General features: G+C 37.8%; 1 protein-coding gene across 2 annotated transcripts in view; it reads left to right on the forward strand.

Moving 5' to 3' along the window:
• Positions 1-13,333, forward strand: part of epha3 (eph receptor A3) — a 126,870-nt gene that overhangs the window by 58,202 nt on the left and 55,335 nt on the right. For both annotated transcript variants that reach the window (XM_088914333.1, XM_088914332.1), the window contains one exon: positions 9,031-9,186. In XM_088914333.1, the coding sequence (XP_088770459.1) occupies positions 9,031-9,186 (156 nt within the window). The remainder of the gene's footprint in view (positions 1-9,030; positions 9,187-13,333) is intronic.

The raw sequence follows: 13,333 nt of genomic DNA on the forward strand, positions 1-13,333 counted from the left end.
TTGTGATGCTTGAAAATGAAAATGTTTTGACTATGGGCCTTTGGGATGCTGAGATGCTCAGTGTTTATGTGAGGTGATACTTATGTGACCCTGGAAGACAGAAGTACTTCAGGTAGATAATAGGGCTGGTAGACTGAGCAATGTGTGAGGCTTTTAAAGGTGCCTATAATACAGATATCATTACAGAATGCAAATTACTGTTCATTAATAAAAGGAAGTAACACCATCACAGTGCCTAATGGTGCAGGGAGATTTCTGCTCACTGAGAAATTATCATTTCCCTGTGTGGGCATGGGGAGTTGTCAGGTAAGGACAGGGAAGAATTATTTAAGGTTAAAACAAGTTAAACACCAGCTCCAGCACATTATTGAATTTATGCACTGCACACCCTGCCTCGACTGGATGAATCTCAGAATTATAGGTGCACCCCAGCACTCTGTATGCATTTAAACACTGCTAATAAAGTCATGTGCCTGTATTAAATCAGACGTATTAATAAATTGGCTGCCCACTGAAAACAGTGAAATACTGCTGTGTCTGTGTTGTTCTGTTGGAGCCAATTGCTCTCTGAAAGATTATTTATGACATATTAAATCAGAGATAATCTTTAATGGCAGCTCCCATCTGCTGCAAAATTATACATTCAACAGGGTCCTTAAGTTTATTTATTGCATTATTTACAATTGCCAGCATTAAGTGTAGGCATTGTGATGATTAACTTTATGAAATATAGGTACATGTATTCAGACTTTAAGATATTTATTTTCTATATGCACTCACTTAAAATATATGCAGATACTGTACATATAGACATACTGTATATCTAGTTATTTTTCATCGCTCTGTGTTCACATGCTCATAATTAATTTGTTTGGTGGTCACAGTCTTTGAACAACTGACAGGATGTGCTTGTCAGGAGTGAATGAATTTGTAACTGCATCTAATTATAATGAACGCTATTGAAACCAGAGATTAAGTAGCAAATGCCCATATAATTGGTATACAGATGCTATATTATGTCAATGAAATTACAGCACGGGTTGATATTTGTTACAAGAGGAATTGGTTCTTGGAATTGCATGAAATGCGAAACCGCACAGTTTTATTAGACACACTTGTGAGGCAGTGGGACCGCCTTTGATCTGGCATGTCCAGTGCTCTGATTTGGAATGCGCACAACAGACACGATTTCAGTTCATACTGGATTTACCTTCCCCCGATATCAGACGTTGAACTTTTCCATCTGTAGAGTGATGGTAGGAGACGCGGCTAGCATTCTGTCTTAATTCCAGCAAGGGGAGGACCTGGATGAGCACCCACAGGTGCACTGAAGTTGAACAGCGAGGGACGATCTTGTGATATTTGTGGCAGTGCATCACATACAATACAGTAGGCAAACCTGTTAGAATTGCACACTAAACACTAGATAAGGCTCTGGTTCTCTTTCATTTAAAACTCACACAAAAGATGGCCCTGGTGAGTCTGTCATAGTGTGTTCACACCTTAACCATGACTCTACAGCATATTTCTCACAGGTCTCCTATGGAGACTGTGAAATGGTCTCCTGTTGTGATTTATGTGCCTTTATACTTCACAATATCAAACCCAGAATAAACCATGGTATACAATGGTGAATATTGCTGATAAAACTTTTTGCACAGTATTTTATAGTATTTGCAATCCCCAGTATATTAAGGTGCAGCGAAGGCATGTTGAAACTGTGGGAAACCAAGCCAAACCATGATGAAAATGTGAAGACACTGCTAGAGTGTAACACAAATGATAATAAAAAAGCATATTGCCTCAATTGTAGGATTCTTTTATCATATTACATTAGTCTTGCAATGCTGGTGCCCTGGGTTCAGTTTCAGACCCGAGTTTCTGTCTGCATGAAGCTGATATGTTTTCCATGTGGGTTTCCTCCAGATGCTCTGGTTGCCTCTGACAGTCCAAAGACATTCTGGTAGGTTAATTAGCTCCTGGGAAAATTGGCCCTGGTGTGAGTGTGTGTTTGCGTACTGTATGTACAGTATGTATCCTGCAATGGATTGGCGTCCCGTCCAGAGCTTATCCTGCCTTTCGCCTGTTGCTTGCCAGGATGGGCTCCAGCTGTACTGTGACCCTGAATTGGATAAAGCCGTTAGAAAATGGATAGAATATATGGATAGAAGGATTAGTTACCCCATCACATCTACCAAATGCAGAATACCATTGTGTTTGAAAACATAATGTACAATTCAGAGTGTGAATTACACCTCAGCCACTACAATGCAGTGTCATTTACCACATGATATAGTGTCACAGTTTGGTTGTCATGCTACTCATCCTCAGTTGAAACATGCTGCAGTAACGGTACTGTACAGTATGTCACATTTCATTTTCCATTCCAGTATCCCAGTCGGGTTTTGCCCTGCCTTGAAACACCGATTTGGAACACCCGTGCTCTGGTATCTGACCAGCTTAATTAAGAAATTCGATCATAAACAGAAACGAATAATAAAATGTGTGTTAGAGGGTCAGGAAGGTTTAAGCACAGTAGTTCTATTGTATGAGGCAGGAAAGCAGGAAGGAAACACATGTTCAGAGTTGTAAACAGTCTCTAAAGCACCCAGCACATTACAATGCTAATATCCATTTCCACTGGATTCTAATCCAGCAGGGGCTCCAGTTTGCAGCTTTGTCTACCATTTATAACAGTGAAGAATGAGAGCCCCGCAGGAGCGCTGATCAAATCTAATTTTACTCCGAGTCAAGGAAATAAAAAATAAAAGTCCCTCTGACCTTGTGCAAAGGAAAGGGATTGAGCTGGTCCCTCGAACGGCAGAAGCCCAGGAAATAATTTGTTTAGTCAACACTTGGTCTCAGCTCATTAGTCTATGTTTACGGCGGGGACCAGGCAATATTGCTCTGTGAATAGGAGCTGCACGCTTGAATACTAAACACTCCCTTTCTCCCCAAAGCTTTGTTTTCTCTTTTCAGCGGAATTCACATTGAAATGAGGTGGAGGACTCCCCACTCGCTGCCCGTTTCTTTCCACTGACACAGTAATGAATTAACCTGTTAGAAAACGGCTCGTTAACTTGAAATGGCACAGAGCTGCGTCGCCTAGATCATCCTGTTAGGGTGTCTGTGCAGCTGGTTATGAGCACTGAGATACAGTAAGTCAGCCCCTTCACGTGCAATTCCAGGTCTCTGCGGACACCGGGGCAAACAAGGGGAAAAAAAATAGATGCTATCAGGTTTCATAGCAAGTCCCCTGTATTACTGTATACTATTGAGTGGCGGTGGTTTTAAATGGACCAGTGATCGAGACAGATCCCTAATATTTAATGCATTAATGCAATATCCAATATATGGTTCCATTTGTAAAGCATATTTATAGAGCAGTGTTCTTTTACTCTAAGCTGGAGTATACTTACAGTATCTTCAACACTTCAGGTGGGTAGCTGCGTCAGCATGCGTAGGCTGCAAAGAAACAAATAATTGGTTTATTCCATGCTGAAAAGAGAAGAAAGAAAACACAACGTTCGGAAAAAGGTTTTTTGTTTTTTTCGGGTTGACACCTGGAAAAGGCTCCAGATTTTCAACACTTGCTCTGAAGAAGTGTTAACTTCAACATGGTTTGGGGAATTTTCAGTGCACCTCCTGCACATACTGTACAATTTTAAGCAGTCTCCACAGCATCTGATAACTCTAGCAGAAGTAAATTGACTTGACGTAACAAGGCTCGTCTTAGCCTGTGATGGTAATATAATGCTCCTGGTGCCTGGTTAGAGATTAATTCTTCCACGGTAAGGGTCTCAGCCTTTTAGCGTAGTGGAATGCACTACTTTCTAGGAAGTGGTGCAGTATGGCTATGAAGCCACAGTACCTGTGATCAAACTCTAGTGGACTTTGGCTCAATATTGGACAGCTACAGTATGGTACAGGAAAATTCTGTCCAGTGCTGAAGCGAATTTGGGTCAATGCAGCACCCTTTTGTCTTTTGCATAATGCACACACACTGGATTTTAATGTGTCCAAACACATTGTGAAAGTGGCTTCAGAAGGGGTCGCCATTGTGGCTCAACCAATAACAGTGCTGTCTGAGCTTGTGATCACAGGTTTGAGTCTTGGTTTGTCACTAGCTTACTTAGACTGTGACGGGGATTCACCCAGTGTGGTGTACAGTTCAGCCACTGATGGCAGGGTATAATTCGAGGGTGGAATTTCCCTCTCAGCAAATTTGCAGCCCCTTCTGCCAACCAGGTGCATGTAGTCTTGCGGTACTGTCGGTGAGTGACATACGTTTCATCCAATCAATGCTGAACCTCTGGTATGGGGTGGTGCTCTCTGTCAGGTATTACAAGATTATTGGCTTGAAGGTGGGCTGGTCAGAGGAGTCTGGATGTAATTCCTCATTCTCCAGAGGAGATTGGATGGGGTTTTGTAGCTCTGTGTCAAGATGTAAAAAAAGAATCAGATCTTGTGTAGTGGGTATAAACAAATAATTGAGGATACTACAAAAAAAGGCTTTGGATTTAGATTTTTATACACTGAATACACCGAAGACAGTATACACCAGCCTATGTTTCTGTTGTTGCTTTGAGAAGTCAGTATGTTCTGATGGCCATACTGTAATTTCCAGAAAGGGAAACTGTAAAACTCTTACTGTATTTAGTTAATATAGTACTAGTGATTCATGTGACACAAACATTTCATTTGCTTTTATTTGTGTTTGATAGCTCATCTGGAGTTAAGGATGTTTTATTATATAAGAGGTATAGTATTTATATATTGTATTTGGATGGTGTATTATGAATAAACAATAACATTAAAAGAAGTAGAAGTGTCCATATGAATTCTATGTATTAGCTTCCTATAATGTCATTGCTCCTAAAGTGGCTGAAACGTGTTCTAAAAACAAGGAGAGGGACAAATTATGAATGAAAACGCAATTTAGCCTCTGCTTCCCAAACATTTCCATAGCTTCACTTCCATAAAAAGACAATAACAGTTCTAAAATGCTGTTTGTGTTTTCTTTTCAGCTCTTATTTCTGAAGTCTTTTGCTTGTGTTATGTTAAAGCACTGTGGGTATAATGATAACTACTCACAGATACAGTACAAGCACACAAAATAAAGTTAATCACAACTGGCAATACTTTCAAGGAAAACAACACATACAAAAAAAACAACACAAAAAACAACTTTTTATTATACTGAAGAATATCACAAGATTGTATGCATTAACTTCACTTTTTGTTTCTGATCGTTTTAATTTCAGAATTATTATTCAGTGAAAAACATTTCACGTTCATGTCCATTTGTAACAGTGATGAGAATCTTGTAAAAAGCAAAAGGCATTGATGTGTGTCATCAACAACCTTGCTCATTGCTGAGAGCAGGGGAGTAGGTCTTCACATCTGCTATGGGAAAGAGCCAGGCATTAGCAGATACTTAATTAAATACACTGCAGTCAATTTAGTTATTTGCAGTTACTGCACTGACATAAAAAGGCCATTATAGTGACACTGAAAAAAACTCGAGGATTACTTAATAAAAAGAGTTAACATGTAGTCAATATAAACAAATATAAATATTTGTTAGTGAAGAAAAGGCAGTATGGTCCATCATTTATTCATTTTCTCTTTAACCCTTTAAGAAGCCAAGGTATTGTCCATGCATTGTCTTGTTTTTGAGCACTTGTTGTTGAGATAAGTCTTTGCTCTAATGAATTCTAAAAGTTCTGTGGGGTGCACTGTCAGATTTAATGTACTGTAGATAAACCTTTATATCTGGTATGCCAAAGACTGGACAAAAATATCAGTTTTGGTCCTGGTCACGCAGTGAATGAGACAAAATGCAGACACTTTAATTATGGATGAAGGTATTTTATGACGCTGCCTTATTGATTTGACAAATTAATGCTTTTAATTTATTTTTGGTGTGTTGTAGCACCAGAAAAAAATGGATTTAAAAATGACCATTCATATCATATGGCAGAAGCTTTGCACTTACCTACAAGTATATTGACTAAAGTCTGACCAGGGCTTTGTTGTGTGCTCTAGGGAGAATTGAACTGTGCATCATATTGGGGATTTCTGGAGTATGTCAGGATTCTGTTACAGAAGCAATTAGGTTGAACAGGATCTAGTGAATTAATGCCTTTGTTCATCTTTCTAAAAGCATATAATACATTAATCCAGCTATTCCTCTCTGTGTGTTGTGACTTCCTTTGATATTGTCTGATCAGGAGCTGATCAATAACATTCTGCAGTGATTATTCTGACACTTTTGTCAGATAAGTGTAGGTTCTCAGAAGAGCTGCTCTGGATTCATAATAATAATGGTGAAATGTGAAGAAGGTGTAATTCAGCCAAGGAATGTGACATATAATCTTTCATAATAAATTGAAACCTTTTATTCATTGTCCTGCTTTGTAAACTTTAATGTACTTAAGATTCTGTTAGTTACACTGTGAAAAATGCAAATACAAACATAATAACATACATAAGTAAAATAATAACATGCATAAGTAAAATATTTATAGAAGTACAATAGAGCTTATTTAAAAATGAGATATTTTACCATGGTGTAATGCTAATGTTCACACATTATACCAGGATCATTCAGCACGATGTAGTGAGTTAAACCCAGTTCTTTCAGCAGGTGTAATGTGTTAAAACCATGTTTTACCAAGTTGAATGACAAGTACAATATACATTTAATTTCGGGTAATTCTATGCACACATTTGGCCATATGAGAAAAACAAACATACTTTGTAAACATCCCTGTAATTTCAAGTGAACATAAGTATTTGGAAACATTAACTTGTAGGAAATTTCAAAGTGTATAAGTCTGTATTTGGTTATATGCGTTTTAAGGAAATTAAGAGGGGGCCATTCTGCTTATCTTGTTCATTTGATTGGTAGTAGCTAATTGATCCAGGAGGAAGATCTCATCCAGCCAATTCTTGAAATTAGCCAGGTTGTCAGCTTTGATTCAGAGTTTGTTCCATATTCCCACACCCCTTTGTGCAACACAATGCCTCCAAATCTTGGGTTTCAATGCTCTTCCTCTTAGTTTCGATGTGAGTCCACTGGTTTGTGTTTCACTGTTGATTCTGATGATACACAATGGGTTAACCTGGCCAGTTCCCAGGTTTCCTTGGTCTGGCTTTTAAATATTTGAATCAGATCCCCTCCTAGTCTTCTCTGTTTAAGACTAAAAGGTTTCAGTTCTTGCGGCTTGTCAGTGTAGGACATTCCTTAAAACAAGGGAATGTATCCCTTCTCTGGACTGATTATAATTTATGTATCATGATGACTATAATTAAACACAATATTCTAAATGAAGTATCAGTAGTGTGTTTATTTTGACACAACAGTTCATCTAAGTTCCAAGCTTTATATTCTAACATTATGTCTTTCTTCAGTCTTTCAAGGTTTCAGACTCAGTTCACTGTTCCTTTCCACAAAATAAAAACAATAACAATCCTAAAAATAATAATTAAAGTAATAATAGAAGCCATCCACTTCCTAGATGTCTTTGGTCCTCGGTTGTACATTATGCTTTTTACATTGTACCAATATGCTGTATCAAATGCCAAAGTGGAACAGAATATACCTGTTGAGAAGTTTAGTTTATCCATCCATCCATTTTCTACCCACTTTATCCAATACAGGGTCACAGAGGGGCCAGAGCCTAAGAATTTTACTCTATTTGTAGTGAAAAAAGGAAAAAAACCCTAATATTTTCTTGTATGAGAGTGAGAGACTCATTTGATATCATCACCAAGGTTCTGCTCCATATGTGATTATTTCATTTGGGCTTGGTGTTAGTCATTTTACCAAGGATATGTGGGGCTGAATTTGATTTCCTGAATCATACAGTAATAATAGCAGCTGGTATTTGTCAGCTTCATTTCTTACAGTTGCAGCATGAGCCTCCCGAGATTCGGGTTAATTTAAACCTGATTTCCTATTATATCACACAACATTGTGATATTCACTTGATACCACCACACACATTGCTCTTTAATCAGCTTTTGGTCTTCCATCCTCCTAGGAAAAACTGCTATTGTCATGATTTGTTTTGTACATAAAGACAACATGCCACCAGAATCAACACACAGACTCTAGGGCATCTCTCTCACTCCTTTCTAAGCACAGGAGGACAGAGGTGCCCAATGCAGTTATACAGTACTTTACAAATAAACAATGGACAGTCATGAGGAGCAGTGAATAGGAAGTCTGCCCTATATGTTGTGGGTGCGAGTCCCTGGGTAAGCTACTGCAGCTTTGCCTTTTAACAAGGTATTTCACCTAGCTTGACCAGCTGTAAAAATGGGGATGAAAGTAAGTCCTTCTAAATACAAGCCAGCCAAATAAAAATATAAAGGAGCTTTATAACTGCTTGATGTGAAAGTCTTTGCTGCTGTTTACGTATTGCATCTATTTTAATGTAATGTTCTTTGGCAGCCTCAGCTATATATCTCAAGGGCTTTGGAATACTGCTTCCTCAGTCCCCTCGGTACAGTGAAAGGCCAAGAGATCAGCTCAGTCCCAGGCTGGAGCTCCTGCTGAAAAGCAGACAGCTCCCTCCAGAGAGGCTGAGACCCCAGCACAGAGCAAACACTCAAGCAGCTTTGAATGGGCAGAAGTACTGTATGTGGCCTGCTGATGCATACAATTTGGGCATGCATTTTGTAGTTCATTTACTGTATCTTTCCCTGAATGTTGTCCGAAAAAATCTGCAGCTAAAATATTGAAAAGAAGCCTTAGGTTTAATTACTTGTATGGTATATGAACACATTGTTTATGCTTGTTATTGTAAACTAATTAATCAATTCATGTCTTTCTGGTAAACAGGAAAATGGGAGAAACAGCCAGTTTAACAATGTGGGAATCCATTTTTTCCCCAAGACCATATGTGAAAATGTGCATTATTCATTCCAAACTTCCAGAGTAGCAATGCACCAGTTAACAAACATTGCATGAAACCACAAGTCAATTCCACCACTAAAATCTGGGCTCTTGCTATCTTGCAGCTTGCAGACCTGGGTTCTACAAGTCCTCATTGGATAACCTGAAGTGTTCCAAGTGTCCTCCGCACAGCTACAGCCACCAGGAGGGGGCGGTCTACTGCAGTTGTGAGAAGAACTACTACCGGTCTGACAAGGACCCTGCCTCCATGGCCTGCACAAGTACGTTCACTGAAATACCGCGCCCACCTGGAAGTACCCATCTCTGATCGTGCACAGATATACAGTACACACACTTAGGAATGAAATAGCATGTTTTCCATTCTCTACAAACTGGGAAGCGCTGCTTGGAATTCATTGCTCAGCTGTTTTGAAGCCTGTCCATTAACCATACATCCTGGGACTGCAGAACAAACAAGTCAAGAAACATTTTTCCCTCATGAACCTACTATTTACAATTCTAGGAAAGCAGGTTATAACATTTGATATTGATTAAATAAAACCAGTTACAGTAAGTCCATACTACTGTACATGTTTCTGTACCACCTTCTCCAATGCACTTTCACTGAAAACCAGCACAGGCAGGAAGTGTGTGTACTAGACACACACTATATCAGAACTAGAGGACATACAGTCTTTATTAATGCATTCTATGCATAAAGAACAAGAACATGTTTTTTTCCCCTAAGTCCCATGCTTGTACCTTTAGCTGTGATGGTGAGAAGCAATGAAATAAGCACACATACAAGCAACAATGTACCTTCAAGTTGACTCCATATGTTGAAACTTGAGTGTAAAGGCATTCAGCTTTTCTTTAATTGCAGATCTCCAAAGTTCACTTTCAGACGTGCAAATGTATCTAAGCTCTCATATCAAAGTGCTGCTTTGATTATTTTTTGGATTTCTTGAACATATTATACTATTTCACCCAAGGGTTTATAACAGCAGTGCTTCTGAATTTGTATAAGTCACACAAATCTCCTGCCTTGCAAAAAGTCTGCAGTTTTTTTTTACTCATTCAGTATTCTTGATTCTTATGCCATTGATAGACTATGTTTGAGGCCATAGTCTCTCTGTGAGAGGAGAAACACAGATGGCATACAGATGCAAAGAAAAACTGCCAAACATTTCAAAATACTTTATACATAAATCTTGGTGCTGATATCAACGTTGATTCATATTATTTCAATCTGCTGAAAACCTATCTTGCATTCACGGACCTGATTAATAGATGAGGGCTGTGGTTGTATCTTTTGCAAGACTGAGTGAAATAAAAGCTGATGGTTTGGTGCAGTCACATGTTTAAAGTGTTAAAGCGTTTTATTTGCTCATTCAAAAATGAATCATACAGCAGCAGTGAAGAGTGCTAAATCAAAAAGTGATTTCCTTGCCATCCATGTAAGATGTAATTCCAAAGGTGCACAATACAGTATACCTTTCTATCTTTTTTCTCATCAGAAAGTAGGTTGCATTGTGTTTTATTTATTGTGTTCAGTTCTGCTGATTATGAACATTGACTATATCATACTCATTCTAATACAGCAGATCATGAGGTTGAATCTCTTGTGATTTTTCTTAATCATTTCTCATATGTTGGAAACAGAGGTGATATAGAACATCCTAAGAGAAATTCCTTCTCATCAGCATTGGTATTAGTGAAGATTTAAGACCTTAAATCAGTACATATGTAATTATGAATGAGAAAACAAGTTCTCTGTATACAGGCAAACCCAAATAATGCAATCGCAGAAAAAGCCCTTATTGATTTTATAGTTCGAACCCTTTTGATTTGAGAGATGTCCACTTAACCAGATGGATGGCCAAGGAGAAAGACAGGAACTAAAAGTCTGGTTAAATTAAAGATTTTGGAAAGGTGTTTGTGGGATGAAAATCAGAAAATATTAATTTAGAGGCCTGTATTAATATCTTAGAGCTGGAGATTGGCAGAAACTGGGGCTCTTCCAGTACAAGCTGTTTTACAAACCTTTCATATTTAATTGTCAAAGAATTCCAACAGTTTTGTCAGTACGGTACAATCACTATAAAGACAATACCAAATGTTAAGTGTGATATCAGCTTATTGTAGACGCATACAGGCAAATTGGCTTGTGGATGGACTTTTTTGTATTACCTTTTGTATGTCTTTGTTCTATTCTTTCTTTGAATAGGAAAGCTTCCCTTTCCAAGCACACTGTTACAATTGCTATTTTGTCAGGTCCTGTCTTAAGTTTGCCTGGCTTTAATGCAATGCCTCTAATTAAGGAGGGCCTCCATTGCCCTCTAATGAATACAGATTGCAAAGTGTGACCCTTCTAAGCACACTCCACTTGCTTGCTTGCTTTAGGCCATGAATCAAGCTGTACCAAGTCTGCTAACGTTTACAAATGTACTGTGACTTCTATTATTACTTAGTTTAAAAAAATGACCACAAATGTCAAGTCTCTGAGGCATTGTATACCTCCCCACCTCCCTCCTAAAATACCAAACAGGTCAGCATTTGACCTCTTTTTACCAACAAACCTATTATCTACTATCTAACATCTTCTAATTCAGAATTAGTTATCCTTTAACTTTCTTCAACTTCTATCTTTGAACACTGTCTTTGTTTTCAGTGCCACTAGACTACATCTATACTTGCACTTTTTTAAGACTGTCTTTAAATGTTCCATATTTGTGTTAATGGCCACTAATGAGGAAAAGAAAATGGCACCTAATAATTGCAAATTAAGCTTTACAATTAAATGGCTAAGACAAATTAACACATACACTGTAAGCATCCATGTTAAAGGTATCTGAGTCTAAAGAACTTAAATTTGATTACAAGTGCATATTAATACATGTTCTGCAAGACCAATAATATACTGTAGACTGTGTCATGGATATAAAGGCATATAAAAATTGTATCTGTGAAAATGTATCAATTGGAAAAAGTATTGCAATGCACAGTGAGTGAATGCATGGTACAGCATAGAGACATGAGCCACTTGTGTAGAGGTATGAAAATAAACGCAGCAATTTGGAATGTTCTATAAACACTGTGATAAGAAGATGCCACGTTGACTTGAACTGACCATTGAACACATCTGTCAATGAACCAGGTACTCCATCTCAAGTACAAAGAAGCTTTTCATATTAATCGAGTCTGTCCAGTAATGAATAAGAAACTGAAACACAGAGACCATGCCTGGTGCAAAGTACATGTAGGAAATCAGATCAGTTTAGAAAATGTCAACCTTGTCAACCATATGTGTTATGTCCACAAAACATTCTTTATTTCAGTCCAAAATAAACATCTGACAAGGTTAGTTTACTCCTACAAAATATAGAAGATCTGTTTAAAAAAAACATTTTGACATACATCTCTGAGCTAAAATTTTAGACATGTTGTATTGTTTCACTACTTTCATTCCACGTAAAAATAGAATAGCAAATATTCTGATCAATGTGAGAAAGATTGGTAAATGAAAAACTGGTGTCTTCTCACTGAGCTAAGTGTAAAACACCACTGGAGGATTTAGGTAAATTAGTGATGCTCATAACATACAGTACATACAGTATGCTGTAATTCCTGATGGTGTATAAAATATCCAAGGTTGCACAATGGTGTATCTCTGAACAAAAAATGTAGATTTTTTTATGGAGCTTCTAAGCAGCTCAGATTCCAATTCAGACAATAATAAGCGAAGAAAAAAGACTCTTAATTTTACAGAGTGGTTTATAAAACAGGACGTCACACGATCATAGCGATTAAGTCCGGTAATTATTGTCTAATCTCAAGTACAGTAATTCATATTTTTACTCCCAATTAGCTCTGCATTGTACAGTAGTAGCATTTTAATTAGTATGCATTCTAATTAAACTTGAATTAGAATTGAAGCCTCTGAGCTCCCTTTTCAGAATTTCTGAAATTTCTTTAAACACCTGCATTTGCCATTTGATGTAAGTAGCACTTTAGAGCATGACTGCAGAAGAGGTCTTTTCAGAGTGCAAAGCCTCAGAGTTGCATTCCTTTGTAGAGCTGTGTTCAACAGGATTCAGTCAAGCTTTGAAGTCATATTCTGCAGCGAATATTTATCAGGGTGAAACGTGTTTGGCAAAATTGCTGTCTCTACCTCTTTCTGTGTTTCATCCTGTGTCATATGGTAGCAGTTTCACTGACCTGTTTTGGTCAGAGAAAAAAAGTTTCAATTGAAATGAATGAATAGTGTTGTTGTTATTATTACCCACAGCATAAAATTAAAAATTTAAATTTAAATTTCAAAAGTAAAAAGGCTTGTACTTACAAGCCACCAAATACATAAGATGACCTGAATAGCCTCTTTTTGCTTGCAACCTCGTATGTTCTTGTGTGGGTATGCTTGAGATGTCT

This window comes from Atractosteus spatula, chromosome 4 (genome assembly GCF_055471065.1).
Source record: "Atractosteus spatula isolate fAtrSpa1 chromosome 4, fAtrSpa1.hap1, whole genome shotgun sequence".
NCBI lineage: Eukaryota > Metazoa > Chordata > Actinopteri > Semionotiformes > Lepisosteidae > Atractosteus > Atractosteus spatula.